At 55.2% G+C, this 15,402-nt stretch overlaps 1 protein-coding gene across 6 annotated transcripts in view; it reads right to left on the bottom strand.

Moving 5' to 3' along the window:
* Positions 1 to 15,402, bottom strand: part of Grip2 (glutamate receptor interacting protein 2) — a 47,787-nt gene that overhangs the window by 11,757 nt on the left and 20,628 nt on the right. For 5 of the 6 annotated variants that reach the window (XM_023562128.2, XM_013145041.2, XM_013145044.2 and 2 more), the window contains exons 2-11: positions 5,130 to 5,210; positions 4,898 to 5,033; positions 4,386 to 4,531; positions 3,899 to 3,985; positions 3,410 to 3,485; positions 2,771 to 2,916; positions 2,209 to 2,356; positions 1,953 to 2,122; positions 1,165 to 1,314; positions 254 to 440 (exon numbers count right to left, since the gene is read on the bottom strand). In XM_023562128.2, coding sequence (XP_023417896.1) covers positions 254 to 440; positions 1,165 to 1,314; positions 1,953 to 2,122; positions 2,209 to 2,356; positions 2,771 to 2,916; positions 3,410 to 3,485; positions 3,899 to 3,985; positions 4,386 to 4,531; positions 4,898 to 5,033; positions 5,130 to 5,210 — 1,327 coding nt within the window. Of the gene's footprint in view, positions 1 to 253; positions 441 to 1,164; positions 1,315 to 1,952; positions 2,123 to 2,208; positions 2,357 to 2,770; positions 2,917 to 3,409; positions 3,486 to 3,898; positions 3,986 to 4,385; positions 4,532 to 4,897; positions 5,034 to 5,129; positions 5,211 to 13,286; positions 13,444 to 15,402 lie in introns of those variants that run through there. The other variant, XM_013145042.3, reaches the window with a different exon arrangement.

Raw genomic sequence — 15,402 nt, 5'->3', positions numbered from 1 at the left:
GACGCTAGCTTTGGTCTCCCTATCTGTCCCCTGCGTTGATGTCGCCAGTCAGACCCAAGGAGGGCAGAGAGGATTCAAGTCCCAAGGACCCCACACACAGGTCAGGAAGTCATCTTCTCTGGGCCTCGGCCTCCTCAAAGGTAAATGGGGCTGACAGAGGCCATGGGATGGGGCAGGGAAATACCTGTGACTCAGTTTCACTGCTGTCTCAGAGTCTCTAGTCAGAGTTGGTGGCCTGGGGGGAGGGGCTTACCTCTCTGCTGGACTGTCAGGTTCAATGAAGCGCACAAGGGGTGGAGATGACAAGGTCTCAGTGGCAAAGATGCCACCCTGGAGCTGCAGTCCAAAGCCGCTGAGGGGGTCCCCGCACAGTACCACCTCCGTGGTCTCCACATGCACAATCTGCCCACCTGGCCCTACCATGCTGGATGCCAGGGACACTGTGGGACAAGAGAACAGCACTCAGGGACCCCAGGGAGTGCCCCCATTACTCCCCCAAGTTCCCACAAGAACATGGCAGCAGGAAGTACTGGGTCCCACAGGGACCCACTGTGGCGAGGTAAGTTAGCCACACCAAGAAATTGTCAATACCCAGCAATCCGGTGGAGCAGCTATACCACCCTGTCTGCCAGCCTCTCACCTCTGTGCTCCGGGCATGATAAAGTCATGCTAGAGTCTTGGGCACAAGTCCTGCCCTGCTATGACAGGGCAGAAGGGGGCAGATCGTTGGGACAGCTTGCCTTGGCTGGTCAAGTGGGATATGGAAAGGATGCTGAGAGGCATGGAGCAGTGCATGGTCTTTTGTGCCTGCCCATCCATTTGCTGTCCATGAGCTGTCTGACCCCAGTCACAGAACCTTGGAATGGACCCTGCTCCAGCACATGCTGGTGCTCTGCATGGTTTGAGGTAATGGTGTATTGAGACACACGTCATGTCTTTTAATGACTACTCAGCTAAAGTACGCAATTCATGTGAGTAGTTGTGGGGACCCTAAGCAAGTGGCCCAGTCCCATTTTAGAATGTATTCATCACCACAGAGGAGACCCTGCCTTGTGTGGCATATGTGTGGTCCTGGGTTTATGTGCCGAGGAAAGGGATCAATCACACCTGGGAGCCTCTGGGGTCTCTGGTACCCATGTCCACCCCAAGACCAGGCCTACTCACGTGAGCTCCTGTGCTCCCTCCTGCGTGGCCTCCTGCGCATCGGAGTGGCACGTGGGCTGCCAGGTGGGGGTCCCCGGGGCAGGGTGCTGGGGTGCGTACGTGGAGAGGCATGGTCCACATGTGGTGAGGAGTAGGGGCTGGAGGGCAAGGCTGGAAGATGACACATGAGTCTTGCTGCATGGCCCAAGGAGCCAGAGCCCCACGTGGAACTCCTGACATGCAGGGGACAGCAGGCAGCCCTGTCTTTGCCCCCAACCTTTAGGAACGGGTATTCACACTTCAGCTCTGATTTGGGCCCCAGGTGGGCTGTGGGTTATGGCAGGAGGGAGCATGGGGCTCCCAGACAGGGGGCTCGAACCTTTTTATCTTCACTGTGGGTAGGAGAGAGGGGCTTGGCAAGGGACAGCTGGGCAAGGAGGCCAGAGTCCTCCAGCCAGGGGCCCCTGCCACCATCTCTTTTCTCCTTCTAGGACAAGGCATTATGGCCAGGCCTGGGAGTCTCAGCCATGTATATTACCACAGCCACAGCAGCTCCTTTGTCCAGTCACAGCATGGCCACATTTCTTCCCCCTTTTCCTTCACACCCAGCCCAGGCCTCCCAGGGTTCTGCGTGTCCTACTGTCTCGGGTTCCCCACCCTAGACCCTGAACCCCACATGGTCTACACTGCCAGCAGCATTCCCCTGCATATCAGATGCCTGGTCCGAGAGGTCAGGAAGCCCAATGACGCCACCCGGCTTGGGCAGGTGGCATGGCCTCTTTGCCTCTTGGTCCAAGCCCGGGACCCACCTGCATCTACAGGCTGTGGGGGCCACCGGCTCTGGGGAGCAGGCAGGACCTCCAGTCGCACTTTCTCCACCACACCTGCCAGCAGCTTGGTGGCATCTTGCAGGGAGCAGCGTTCTGTGCTGGTGCCGTCAATGGACAGGATGTGGTCCCCTGCACGCAGGGCCCCACTCCTGGCAGGGTAGAAATGAAAGCTGGTCCAGCTGAAGCTCGGTCTCCCACCTTGCATACCCCAGAGGTGCTGTCCAGTGGGCCTCACCTGTCCACCACACTGGCTGGCTTGATGCGGTCCACTGTGATGACTGGCTTGTTCCGGTGATAGCCAGCAGTAAGAGAGATGCCCAGGGCGCACCCTGGAGTTTTCACAATCTCCACCATCAGTGGCCCAGTTGTCCCGGCCACCAAGTCTGCTCACAGAGACAAGTGGGTTGTGGGGAAATGGGATGCACATTTCCTCCCAGCCCTGCTCTGCACCCCAGTGACCAGTGAGTCCCCTATACTGCAAAGCTGGGACAGGGACAGGGATCACCTCAACATGAATAACAGTCTCTGTCATGTAGAGAATGGCTGACCACATATCTGGCTGGCAGTGGCACCCTGAGCCCTTATCCCCATACCCCACAACCTGTACCCCTAAACCCAGGCTTGACTCTCTCCCTGTCCACCTGGGTCCCTGTGGACATGCTACCATCTATTTGGCTCCCTGACTTACTCTCCCCAGTGGATGCCAGCTCTCTGGGACAGAGGCCTCATCTGTGCTCCATGAGTCCCCAGGGTGCCCCCCACCCAATGCCCAGCATACTCCTCGCCTAGGCTGGCACCTGGGGCAGTCACATCATACTCCGCCCGGAAGAGTGCCTCATGGCCGCACTGCTGTAGGGTGGCCAGGGCAGCAGCATGACTAGCCCCATGCAGTGGGATGCCGTCCACGCTGAGCAGCCGGTCACCTGCCTTCAGGGAGCCCTCCCTGCAGGAAGGGCAGGGAAAAGATAGGGGAGACCTTCAGGGCCCGGTCAAGGAAAGCATGGGCCCACAGAAGTTGCCAGGTCTGCTGGGTCCACAGGGAACCATCATGTTCCCACTGTCAAGGTCCTCTCCCACCCTGCACTGGTAACGCCAGTGGAAAGGCCCCCGAGGGCCTGGGAGAGCAAGCATCTCCTTGGCTGAGGTCCACTCTGGCCCTGACAGGTGGTCCAGGCTGTTTCAGGCCATCCTGGAATAGCTCAGCTGGGCTCTGTCCCAGGACAGATTTAGACTGACCACGAGGCCATGCCAGGCCTCTCTGGGGAGTATAGCACTCTCCAGATCCTGGGCTGTCACAGAGCAGGCCCAGGGTCCCTCTCCCATGACCTCATTCCATCTCTGTGGGCTCAGCTGGGGAGGGTAGCATGGCCCTACTTGCCCACTGCATAGGGCTGGGGGTCTCTGGGTGGTGTGAGTCTCCTTAGGCTCAGGCTCACCTGTCAGCTGGACCCCCTGGCCGCACGTGTGTCAGGACGAGTGGGCGGGACTTGTGCAGATCTTCATGGGTGCCTCCTGGGCAGGAGCCAACAGAAGGCAACACTCATCTTCGTACGCCTTCCCCTCTGCCCACAGCCCAGTCAGCCCCTAAGAAATTTCCCCAAGGACACTTGCCTGGCACCTACCTTGTCCTTGCTACTTGTGGACTTATCTAGAGACACCAGCTGTAACTTCTCCAGAGATAGGACAAGGGACAGGACCCAGGACCCAAATCTCTGCTTCCTTCCCTGAGATCTTGTCTTACTTCCCTTTTTGCACCAAACCTGTTTATTATCTTAGCAGTGGCTTCCCATCCCTGTTCAGGGTCTCTCCCATTCCCCTTTGCCCCAAACACTTAATAGTCCACGGTTCTTTAGAGTTAAAAAAGGAAAACCCAACATATACAGAATCCCTCCTCATTTCCTGAGCCAAGCGGTTCCTACACTGACCTCGGAGGACAAAGCCGAAACTGTTGCCCTCCTTGTAAAGGGAGACATCCACTGTCTTCGAGACGACCCTGGGGTTGTTCTCTGGGGCTGTGGAGGAGAGGGAGACCCATGAGTCTCTTGCAAGGGCCTAGGCTGGCAGATGTTCCCAAAGCCCATCCCAGGAGCACTGGGTTCTAGAGAGACCCTCATCCCATTACTGCTTTACCTGCCAAGGGAGGAGAGGGCCCCGCTCACTCTCAAGTGCCAGGTGGCCTTGGGCTCAAGTCTGGCTAGACTCGGCCAGGCTTGAGAGCAACACTGAGAATTCAGACCCCAAGACTGCAACTTCCAAGCAGGCCAGGGATAATGCCCAGCTGGGGCCCTCAGATCTCTATGCTGGGAAGAGCTACAGCCAGGCTGAGACTTGAAGCCTCCTGGTGACAGCCTGCACACCTCCCTGCCCCCACCTGGCATGGCCCCGGCCCGGCCTCCGAGGAGAGGCACCCACCGGGCGGGGGCAGCTCATACTCCACCTCCAGCACCACGCGCTCCCCCACGTTCCTCAGCAGGGCGACAATCTCATCATGTCGCAGCCGGGCCAGGCGGATGCCGTTCACCGACCGGATGTGGTCACCCACGGTCAGCAGGTCACTCCTGTGTGAGGCAGGTACATGGTGACTGGTGGCCTGGGATTGGCTTCCATATCTGTCACCTGGGGCTCCTGACAACTTCTGATTCTCATTCTATGGAGATTCAGGCCATTCAGTGGTCCAAGGTCACACAGCACAAGTGAGACAGCCAGGGGGCTTCCCACAGGAGCAGTGACCCGTGCCACATGGGAGAGGATGAACTGCAGGGAACAGACCCCAGAGGGAGAGAATGGCTACAAAGGTGTGGGTGGAGTGCAAGGGCCCAGGCAGCCCCTGGTATAAGGGACCTTGGAGAGGCCAAGGCGAGGAACAGACCCTTCCTGCTCCGGGCACACACTCAGCCTAGTCTGCTGTCCCCTCTACCGCTCACCTGGCTGCGAGCCCTCCAGGCTTGAGACTGGAGACCCTGGGCTTCCCATCCTTGTCGGTACCGCCCGAAACAGTCAGGCCCAGTGTGCTGCCCTCACTCTTGGTCAGCTCCACCACAGTGACACCACGGCACTCCTCTGCAGGAGACAAAGACGGGTGTTGAATGGGCAATGAGGCAGGGTGGCCAGGGCTACACAGAGGACACACAGGATGCAGGGACAGGGAGATCATACCTGGGATGCTCTGTCTGCGGCAGGCCAGGGCCCCGTCACCGCCAACCACGTCCTGGATGCCTTTGCAGTAAGGCCGGTCGTCTGTGGAGACAGAGTCACCTTGAGTCCTCACCCTCTGGCCTGGCCCCAGGACCCTTCCAGGGCCGTGCATGAGTCCCTCTCCATCAGTGCTCTGGGCCTGGACTGGGTCCTAGAAGGCAGGGAGGCCGCACCTGCACTCTTCTGGCTGAGTGTCCTTGTGGGTGTCCACAACTGCCCTGCAGTCAAATGTCAAACACCCAGGGCTGCTAAAATGATCCCATCATATATATTAGGAAGCTGAGGCATAGACAGGGCAACCCACGTCTACACCACACAGCAGGGTATCGCACAGTCCCAGTGAGATCCAGGTCTGCTGCCTCTTCTTGGAGTTGTGCTTGCACGCTTGCTGGAATGGTGCATGTGTGCCCCCCCCACACACACACGTACAGGTACCGATGTGCTGAGAAGTGGTGCTCTACCAGCATCCTGAGTGGACCCAGGGACTGTGACCTTGTGGGGTCTGCATATTGCGGTGTAAGAGCACATCTTCCAAAATTCATTGCACCCTAAGGGGACATTTTAGTTCCCCACGGAGAGGTGCCCTTGACCTCCACAACCCAGAGCGCACCTCGCCCCCAGATTTCCTGAATCTCTCTCTCTCTGGGATGTGTCTAATCTGCAGTGAAATCTGTCTTTCATGGTATTTTTAAATTACCAGGAAGTTTTTCATCTATTTTAAACATCAGAAAAGTACAGTCAGGTCCATTGTCCCAGTACTGTGAGAGGCTGAGGCAAGAAGATCACAAGTTTAAACCCAGGCTGGGCAATTTAGTGACTTACTGAGACTCTGTTTTAAAATAAAAAGTGAAAAGTGTTGGGGATGGAGCTCAGCAAAGGACCTAGGTTCCATCCAAAAAACAAACGAACAAGAAGTACAGTCAGCTCGCTATGCGTAGACTTCACATCTGCAGATTCTGCCACCGTGGGGGTGAAGACTTAAGAGCAGAAGCTGTGCCTGTACCTGAGCAAAGCTCTCTTCCTCCTCCCAGACAATGCAGCATGCAGCCACACACAGAGCACTGCCTCCACTCTAGGTCTTATTACAAACTAAACATGATTTAAGGTACAGTTGCCCCAGTGCCTAGGATCCCCAAACACCCCAATTCACAAACACTTGAGCTCGCACAACAGTATGGTGCAGTGTGGCAGGACCCAGGTGAGTCCTCCTGCCATCCTGTGTACCACAAGTGAGGTGGATGTAACATCATGCCATTGCAGGACAGCAAAAATCAAACCCTGCATACATTCAGTGAGGGGGCGGCTCTTTTTCAGACAGTTTTGAGGCAAGTGGCTGAACCGACAGTTATGGGGCGCTGACTGCATACAGGGGCTATGTACAGGTTTATGCCAGCATGAGCTGCTTTATACAGAGGCCTGGAACTCTGGTGGATTTTGGTGTCCTTGGGAGGGGTGGGGCCCTGTGATCCATTGACTGCAGATGGGCATAACAAAGGGTTTCCAAAATGCTGACTCTGGCAACAGCACCCATGTGGCCGCAAACTGGCCAGAAACATAAAGTTGAACCTCACTGAGGATCTGATAGCTGAAGACTTTGGGTGGGGTCTGGCAACCTTTGTTTCTCTGCTTTCACGATTTAGATGTAGGATTCATGTACGCTCTGTGTGCGTTTTGTCTCTGACCATCTCATAAGCCAGGCTTTGTCCCTCACTACCTGTTTGTAACAGCCTCTCCAACCCTCAGCTCCTGGCCAACACTGAGCCACTCTGACCCTGTGATTTCTTGCTTTTTCCAGAATGGCGTGAACAGGGTCCCAGAGTACATCATTTCTTGAGTCCTATTTCCATCACGTCTTGCAGTTGCTTGCTCCATGCATGTCATGTGTATCCGTGGCCATTTCTGCTCCCTGTCCATGCATGTGCCACAGAATGGGTGCCTGGCTTGCTTAGCCATTCACCAGCTGGAAGAAAGGTTGTGTTGCCCTTGTGGTAGGCAATTCAGAACCAAGCAGGGCAACAAATATTTGCATACAAGGTTTTGTTTGTGTGTTTCCTTTGCCCATAGCCAGAAATCCAGAAAGAGAGTGGAGGATTGAGTGGAAAGGATTTGGTTCACTTGGAAAGAAACTCCAGCAATTCTGAAGGGACCATTAGAGGGAGGTATAGGTAGGGATGACGTAGGACACGGCCTCGATGACTGATGGTTGTGTATTTACCCCAAGATTATCATGGTGTGCACTTGAGGAAGCAAGCTCTTGAGAAACTACTACATAGACTCACTAGGTGGCCCTTAGGCCCCTGGCCTTTCCTCAACACAGAAACAAAAGCTAACACTCTAATTGGCCCAGATTGCACCAATCAGAGAAAACATCTATTTTAGAAACCAGCTCACCCCTATGAGATCAGTGCTCTCCTGATCTTTGGGAAATTTGGTCAAACTCCCCCGCCTTCTAGTGCTTTCTGGTTACCTGGCAGCTCTTTCTTGCATGTACAATCTTATAAATAAAACCTTTCTTCACTTTACTTTCATTTCTGATTTCCTCATTCTGTGCGAGACCTGACTTTCCTGTTCCCCACTAGGGACCTGTGGTTCTGAGCCAGTGTCACCCCGCTTCCCCATTCTTCACAGGAGTGAAGTTGAGGAGCCTAGAGATACCAGAGGCAGACAGGAAGTTGTTGAGGCCTCTGGCCCCTCAAAAATCATCCATCTGACACAACAGCTCCTCCTTCTCCCATCAGGTTAAATCTGTTTGCTTTGGGTTTTTTTGGTTTGTTTCTTTGTTTTGGGGTTTGGTGGGGGGTATTTGGTTTTTGTTTTGAGACAGTGTCATGCTATGTAGCCCAGGCTGGCTTCAAACGCACTCTGTAGCCCAGGCTGCCCTTGAAGCCCACTGCCCTGGCAGTGTTTCTCTTGTCTCAGCCTCCTAAGTTTAGTGATAATAAGTACGTATCCTCATAGTTGGCTTTCAGCTTTGGGTTTTCTGTATGGTTTCACTAGCAAAAGTCTTAGACTGTGTTATTTTCAAATGTTATTTACTAGTTATTTGCCATGGATGTTTAAAAACACAGTTTTATACTCTAAATTTTTAAGTCCACCTACTAATTCTCATAGTTAATCTGTAGATGTAAAAATTTTCTGTATATGTGATCAAGTCATCTATAAAAGTGAGATTTACTTCCTACTTTTGAAATGTTATATCTGTTTTTTGGGGTTTTTTTTTTTTTTTTTTTTTTTTTTTTGGTATTGGGGATCCAACTCATGACCTTGCACTTGCCAGGCAGGTGCTTATGCCACTGAGCTAACTCCCCACCCGTTATATCTGTTTTCATTGTTTTTATTTCATTTCCTTGCTGGTTGCACTGGCATGAGAGAACATGCACAGCCTGACCTATATTGTTCTCACTCTCCCATGAGCCCTCTGCACCCAAAAGCAGTTCCTAGTCACCTGCTTGGTGACAGTTCCAGCCCTCTCTCCCTGTGTTTCCCCATCTTGCACATGCCACATGTGCTTAGGTCCTGCTCACATCCTGTGCTGCTACCCCTCCATCTCTCCCTCTCGCAATGACTCTGGCAGGAGGCTGGCATCACTATTAAGTCCCTTAACAGAGGAGGAAACTGAGGCACAGATAGAGAAGGTCCCAGGTACCTCTACCAGAGCCAGCACCAGCCCCAGCCCCACCACCCTCTGCTTGGGCACCCCAGGCCACCTGTGCAGCTGGTTTCTTGAAGCCTCCTCCCAGATGAAGTATCATCAGCTCTTAACTCAGCCCCAGAGCCAGGCCCTGTACCACCCTACCAGGTCCCTTCCTGGCCTTGTCCCTGCTCCCAGCTGCAGAAGAACCAGAACTTCCCCTTTGTGGGTGACCAGATAGGGTCACCAGTCAGGAGGATAGCCTGCGGGCCCAGGCCCAGCTGGGGTATCGGGGCACATCTTCCCAGTACCTCCACCACTGCAAGACGATTTCTAAACCTCTGCACTGCAGGATGGTCAGCAACACCCCAGTCTCCAATCACAGATGCCAGGAGCACCTGTGACAACAGAAGGGTCAATTTCAGACACGGATGAGTGTCTTCTAAGGCATCGATGTCACGCCAAGAGAAACTCTGCTCTGCAGCTGAGGCAGTGCTCTGGTAAGGGTTGGGACTCAGGCTGGATAAGGAGTGGGACTTGGCCCTGTGTCCCCCACCTTCACTCTGCCCCAAGCTGTGAAACTGACAATTGTACTAAGAGGAAGTTCAAATGGTGTCTAGGCCCCTGGGGCCATCCTGGTTCAGTGTCCAGACTTGGCTCACATGAATGCCCCTTTGTATGTGGGCAACACACCATTGGTGAGGCCTTCCGTGACAACCACCAGAGAGGTACTTCCTGAGCCCTAGATGGCCCCTAAGTACTGAGATCAAAGTCTGTGCACACCTGCAAGGCCACCACATGAGCCTCCCAGCAGAAGTTACAGTTGACAGTGTCCCAGCAGTGTGGGATCAGCAAGGCAGTCCAGGCCCAAGGTCCCTGTGTGTGTGCATGTGGCGGGGGTGGGTGTGGGGGTGGCCAGGGTCATCTCTCAGGAAGGGCAGGACATAGTTTCCCAAGCTCACCCTAGCCAGGCTGGGGAGCTCTAGGGAGCAGATGAGGACCAGAGACCCCTGAGCACTGATCACAACAGTGAGAGAAGAGCGTAGGCAAGGTGTGGGGGATGGCAGGGCCAAGCTGTCACCTGGCAGGTAGTGCCTGCCAGGGGACTGGATCTCTGCAGGGTCACATCCTTGCCTCTGGAGTTTGCTCCCAGCTTTTTCTGGGGCAGGAGATGTCTGGGTACCCAAGATCTTGAAATGTGCCCATTTTCAAGAGTCCCAGGGTAGGGAAACTGAGGCAGTACTCAGCTCAAGCAGTGAGCAGAGTCAGAACCACCCTCTGGCTGAGCTGTCTGTAGCATAGGGGCCGCCCCTCCCTGAGGGCAGCTGGCCAAGCCATTAGGGTGATTATTTATAGAAACCATGGAGTTCACCCCCTCCATGTCCGGCATACGCTCTTCTGCTCACTCTCATTCGTTCTGAGACCCAGTAATTATATGCTTAGAGATGAAGTCTTTTCAAAAACAGCTTTCCCACCAATTTTCAGCTGGAAACGTGCATAAAAAACAGGGATATTTTTATCTGTTTTTTTTTTTTTCTGTCTCCTTCCAGCAACGGGCAATTAGAGCTTTGCCTTCATCCACATCCTGCAAGAACTTGCTTAGCGGGAGATCAGCTTCCATAGCCGGGTGGTGTGGGTTGGGTGCAGGAGCAAGGAAGGGAGGACAGAGCCCATGCAGACCCCAGCCCCTCTGCCCTGCTCTGACCAGGGCTGGACAGGATTCTCTGCGACTTCATTTCTCCCAGCATTGTTGCCAGTTTGCCTTCTCCGGGTCTCCAGGGAGCTACTGAGCTCTGACAAAGGAAAAGGAAGTTGATGGCTGCCAGGCGGCTGTGCCAGGGTCCCTCCTAGACAAGGGCAGGGGTGGGTACTGCCCAAGCCTGGCTCCACAGCTGTAAGGAGGGGCATTGAGAACAAAGGGGCCCTGAGAGGCCGAGCCCCTGCAGGCTTCCTGGACAGTGGTGGAAGCGGGGCTACTTGAGTGTCATTGATGGTCCATGCCGCCGAGGCTAAGGCACAGGCTGAGGCAGGAAGATCTGAGCCTGTGACTAGACCGGCTGGCCTGGCCGGATCTATCCCAGTGGCAAAGGAGCAAAGTGAAATAGTCACATGTCTCCGAGCCTCAGGTTTACCTCCTGAAAAGCAGGCTGCTGGACACACCATGCTGCTGGGTGCATGGGGGCTATGACCCCTCCATTTCTTGTGAAGGATTTCCCCGGCCTCCACCACATCCGCACCTTCTGATAAGCACAGGGCCTGATCTGTGCACTTTGAAGGCTCAGCTTCATTGACTCCTCACTACTTCTGAGGTGGTTGAATCGCCATTCCCATTTTCCAGGTGGGGAAACAGAGCACAGAAGAGTTAGGTAATGTCGAGGGGTAAAGGCCAGTGTAACGTGATCCTAGGCCTTGTAAAAGCTTCAAGATTGTTAGCACTTTATTCTTATGCTCATCCTAAGTGGTGGAGGCCACCATCATCTTCATGTTACAGACAAGGAAACTGAGGCACAGAGGAGTCAAGCCAACTGGTCGGGGGCACACAGTTTGTTGGTGACAGAGCCAGGATTCAACCTGGGCCATGTGGCTCCCCCCATGAGGTCCCCTGTGTGCCCCCTACCCAAAACAGAGTGAAGGGATCCTCCCTGTAGCACTGGAGCCCTCAGTGGGGTAACCCCAGCAACCTGGGTGTCTCCCAGCCTCTGCCCATGGTGCTGGGACAGTGATACATGGCGGATGGAAGCAGCCTTCTGTCAGTAAAACACAGACAGCTAGTCCTGTGGGCCCTAAGAGGTATATGAGCACTCCTGACGGTCCCCATATCACAGATAGGGAAACCAAGGCAGAGAGAGGTGAGTGGCAGAGCGGTAGAAATCCTGGCCCGGACACCCCCCCCGCAGCTGCTCACCCCAGGTCTCCCTCTAAGAGCTGGGCAGACAGTGGTCCCATTGGGGAGTTCCAGCCCCCTGGAGCATTCCTCTTTCAGGAACCATTAATGAAATACCTCCCCAGGTCTGTTCCTCTCGATACCCTTGGGCATCCAGCACTAGTTCCTGCTGCCCTCACACTGGCAGGTCTTATCTGCCTCCTGCCTCCATGTCAGGGAAGGAGACGCTGCCTGGCATTGCGGTGCCCAGGAGTCTGGCTTGAGCTCAGTTTCCATTGTCATCAGAGAGTGAACACAGGGAGGAGGCACTGATGACCTAGGGACAGGAAGGGCAGGGCCAGACAGAGAGACACACAACCACTGCCCTGAGCAACCATGATGCAGACACCATGCACCCAGCAGTGCCCTTTGGGGTGGTGGAAGTAAACAGGGCTCTAGGGGGAGGGTATGAGCTGACAAGGAACCGCAGCAGCATCTGAACAGTGCAACCACACTGCACGACCATCCCACAGACAGGGCCCAACCCCCCATGGACTCCAGGGAGGCTGTGGGACCAGGTAAAGCCAGCCAGCCCAGGGTCCTGGTGACAGTGTCTGAGCACCTGGATCTCACAGTACCTGAGGCTCCAGTTTGGGATTTTTCTAGTCAAGCCTCCAGCCACATCAGCTAAGGCAGATGTGATCTCCAGGCTCTGGGATCTGGGGAGGAGGCCAAGCAGGGCCATGTGGGTGAGGCTGGGGTTCAGGAAATCATCAAAGAGAGAAGACACTAGTGAGGCCAGCAGGCCTTAAGTGTGACATGGAGCTGGGGTTGCATCAGGTCTCAGTAAGCTTCATATGGGTGTGGGTGTCACTGGGAGGCAGGGTGGACCTGTTCATGGCCCTTGGCATTGATCTTTCGTGAGTCAACATGGAAAGATGAGGTGCCCGGGCCAGGAAAGCAGTGCCTGTGATCACAGCCCCATCTCAGGGGCCAGGCCATCCCTGTCTGCTCTGTGACAGCCTCAGTCTTCTCAGTTACAAAATAGGAAGAATAAAGCACCCGATTTTGGATGTCACGAGGATTGAGTCACTGCCCTCAGTCTAGTTAGGTCCTGCCTCTGTCCCCACAGTTCCCCTGGGCCATGACATCTACTCAGCCTGCCCTTTCCAGCCTCAGTTTCCTCTTCTGGGAGCAGTTATGCCAAAGATGGAGGTACCAGGCAGGGTGGCCCCAGGTGTGAGGACAGAGTGCCCTCCCTTTGGGGTCAGGCCAAGACCAGAGAGACAGATGGACAGAGGGTAAAGCAGCCACACTGACCCTCCCTAACATGGCACTGGGCCTCTCAGGACTCCCCTCAGCTCCCTGCATTCGTGTTGCCCAGCACCCGTCCATCCTGCAGTGCACACAGAGCCCTCCCGAGCCTCCTGAGCTCCTAGGGGCACCCAGTCTCCCTTCCCTGTGCCTGATGTGCCCTTGACCCCTTCCCATGCCCCAGCCCCTGGGAGTACAGCCTGCTCCCACCACTCCGTCCTGTCTCTGAACAACAGCTCCAGGACCAGGGTGCCAGTTGTCACCACCTGTCACCACCCCCTGCCCCTGCCTATGCCTGGGCATGACCTACCCTCTGTTCCAGGGCTCTCACCACGCAGCCCGCACAGCATGCTGCTTTTCCTAGTTGCCCACCAAGGCCTGAAGTGGCCTGCAGTGCCGCTGTCCCTGTCCCCGGGGAGGGGTTAGGGGAGGGACACAGCTCCCAGGCGGGCTGCTCTCTGCTTAAAGGGGACTCACTGTCCTCAGTGCTTGGGATGGGAGTGTCACTGCCCAATATGGATGTGCAGTGTGGGTAGGCAGTGTGAACGGCGCCTGCAGATGCTTGCCTGGACTTGGGGTCCTTTACAACTGTGGCATCAGAAAGAGGTATGAGCGTTGCCCAAATGTGGTGACTTAGGGCAGCACAGGATTCCAGGTGAAGCACAACGGTGTTTTTGACTACAAGCCAGCCTGGCCCTCTCACAGAGCCTGGTGGCCCCCCAGGACCCCCCAGGCCTCAGTTTCCCTTGTGAGCTGGCCCTGGGCAGGGTGTTGGTGGCCTCTGCATCAGCATCTACCAGATTTTGGTGAAGACCTAGGGTGAGGATAACAGGCTGTGCTGGCCTCTGTGCCTGACAGGCAAGAGCAGCTGGTCCCCTCCAGCCACAGCTGGCAGCTGCCCCTCTACTCAGCTGGTCACAGCCCTGACTACTAATCCCAGGGACACCCACAGGTCTTCCAGCCACCTGCTCCCTCCTCTCCTGTCCCCACCCACCAGCCAAGGGCCAGAGGTCACTCAGGTGCCTGGGGAGACAGGCAGTGACAATGATGCCAGGACATGTACATAGTGTCAACACTCATGCAACAGCACAGTGAACCACACTCAGGGACTGGGCCACAGGGGGTGTGTGCTGCCCAGTGTGGAAGACAGGTTTCTGGGTCCGCTCAGAACTCCGGGACCCACGTGCTGATGCCTCCTCTCTGGCCAGGGAGGTGCTAGGCTCAGTCAGAGTGCATGGAGCCGCCACCTCTGCCCTGGCAAACAGGAAGCCAAGTCTGGCCCCAGAGCTTGCCTGGAATTTACCTTTGCAGGCAAGGAGTCAGGAAAAGGTCATGGAGGATTATGGACTTTATGCAGCATTTCCAAGTCTGCCAATTCCCAATACCTGGCTGCTTGCTTTCACCTGATTTCACCCACACTGTGGTCCATTTCAGATGAAGGGAAGATCTACATCAGCGACTCCACATGAAGAAGCTAAGTCACCTACCCTGTCCAAGCCCATTCAGTTCAGGGTTTTGGGTGCAGAGGGCTGGGGATACTGTGTTGGCTCCCTGCAGAAAAGTTCTGGAGCCTGAAAAGCTGAAGGGCAGGAAGGAGGGGAGGCCATGGAAGAGAGTGCAGCTCCACACAGTAGCCCACACAGTCAGAAAAGGCAGGGGCTCAGACAGGCCAGGCAGGGATGTCAGACAAGAACTGCCCAATGACGAGCATTAGTGGAACCTACGGGTGATGCAGGCTCAAGCTGACATAGTGACGACACCTATAGCACCAACTAGTCTCCAGAAGCTGAGACAGGACAACCTCAAAAGCCCTCTCCAGAGTTCTCAGGTTGGGGTGTTAGCACCACCTTCTTCCTGCGTGCTGCTGGTCTCCAGCATCTACTGGGTACCAATCAAATCTCACCAAGCCAAGTGGGCCCTGTGGCCACCACCCCTGCTGCTTGGCCGGTTGTTCAGGGGCCACACAGTGAGGATGGCAGGCTGCTCCCATAGGGATGAGCACAACACCGAGGACAAGAAGGCAACCACAGCCCTGTTCCAGCTTCCTTGCCCACACAAAGAAGTGATTTTGCTTTGCTTTTATTTCTAAGACAAGATTTCACTATGTAGTGAGGTGGCCTGGAACTCACCCTCCTACTTCAGCATCCTGAGTGCTGGGATTATCACAGACCTGTGCTGCCATACCTGGCTATTGGGTAATGTCTACCAAGCACCTGGAACTTTGGAAACTCGGCTGGGCAGAAGGACAGCAGGCATTCAGTGGACAGAACTGTGATCCAGCTGGACTAGACAAGCACTAGTATACAGCCAGGAGAGTCTGGCAGAGGTTCCCAGGGGACATGGAGCAAGGTGTCAGGGGGCCAGAGGGGGAACAGGGTGGCACAGGGGCCTGAAATTTGGGGAGGAGATGGAGCAGGAATCCAGGT

Source organism: Cavia porcellus, unplaced genomic scaffold (genome assembly GCF_034190915.1).
Source record: "Cavia porcellus strain 051 isolate PalLab524CR breed Dunkin Hartley unplaced genomic scaffold, mCavPor4.1 scaffold_27, whole genome shotgun sequence".
NCBI classification, from domain to species: domain Eukaryota; kingdom Metazoa; phylum Chordata; class Mammalia; order Rodentia; family Caviidae; genus Cavia; species Cavia porcellus.
This window is presented reverse-complemented; position numbering and strand designations above follow the sequence as displayed.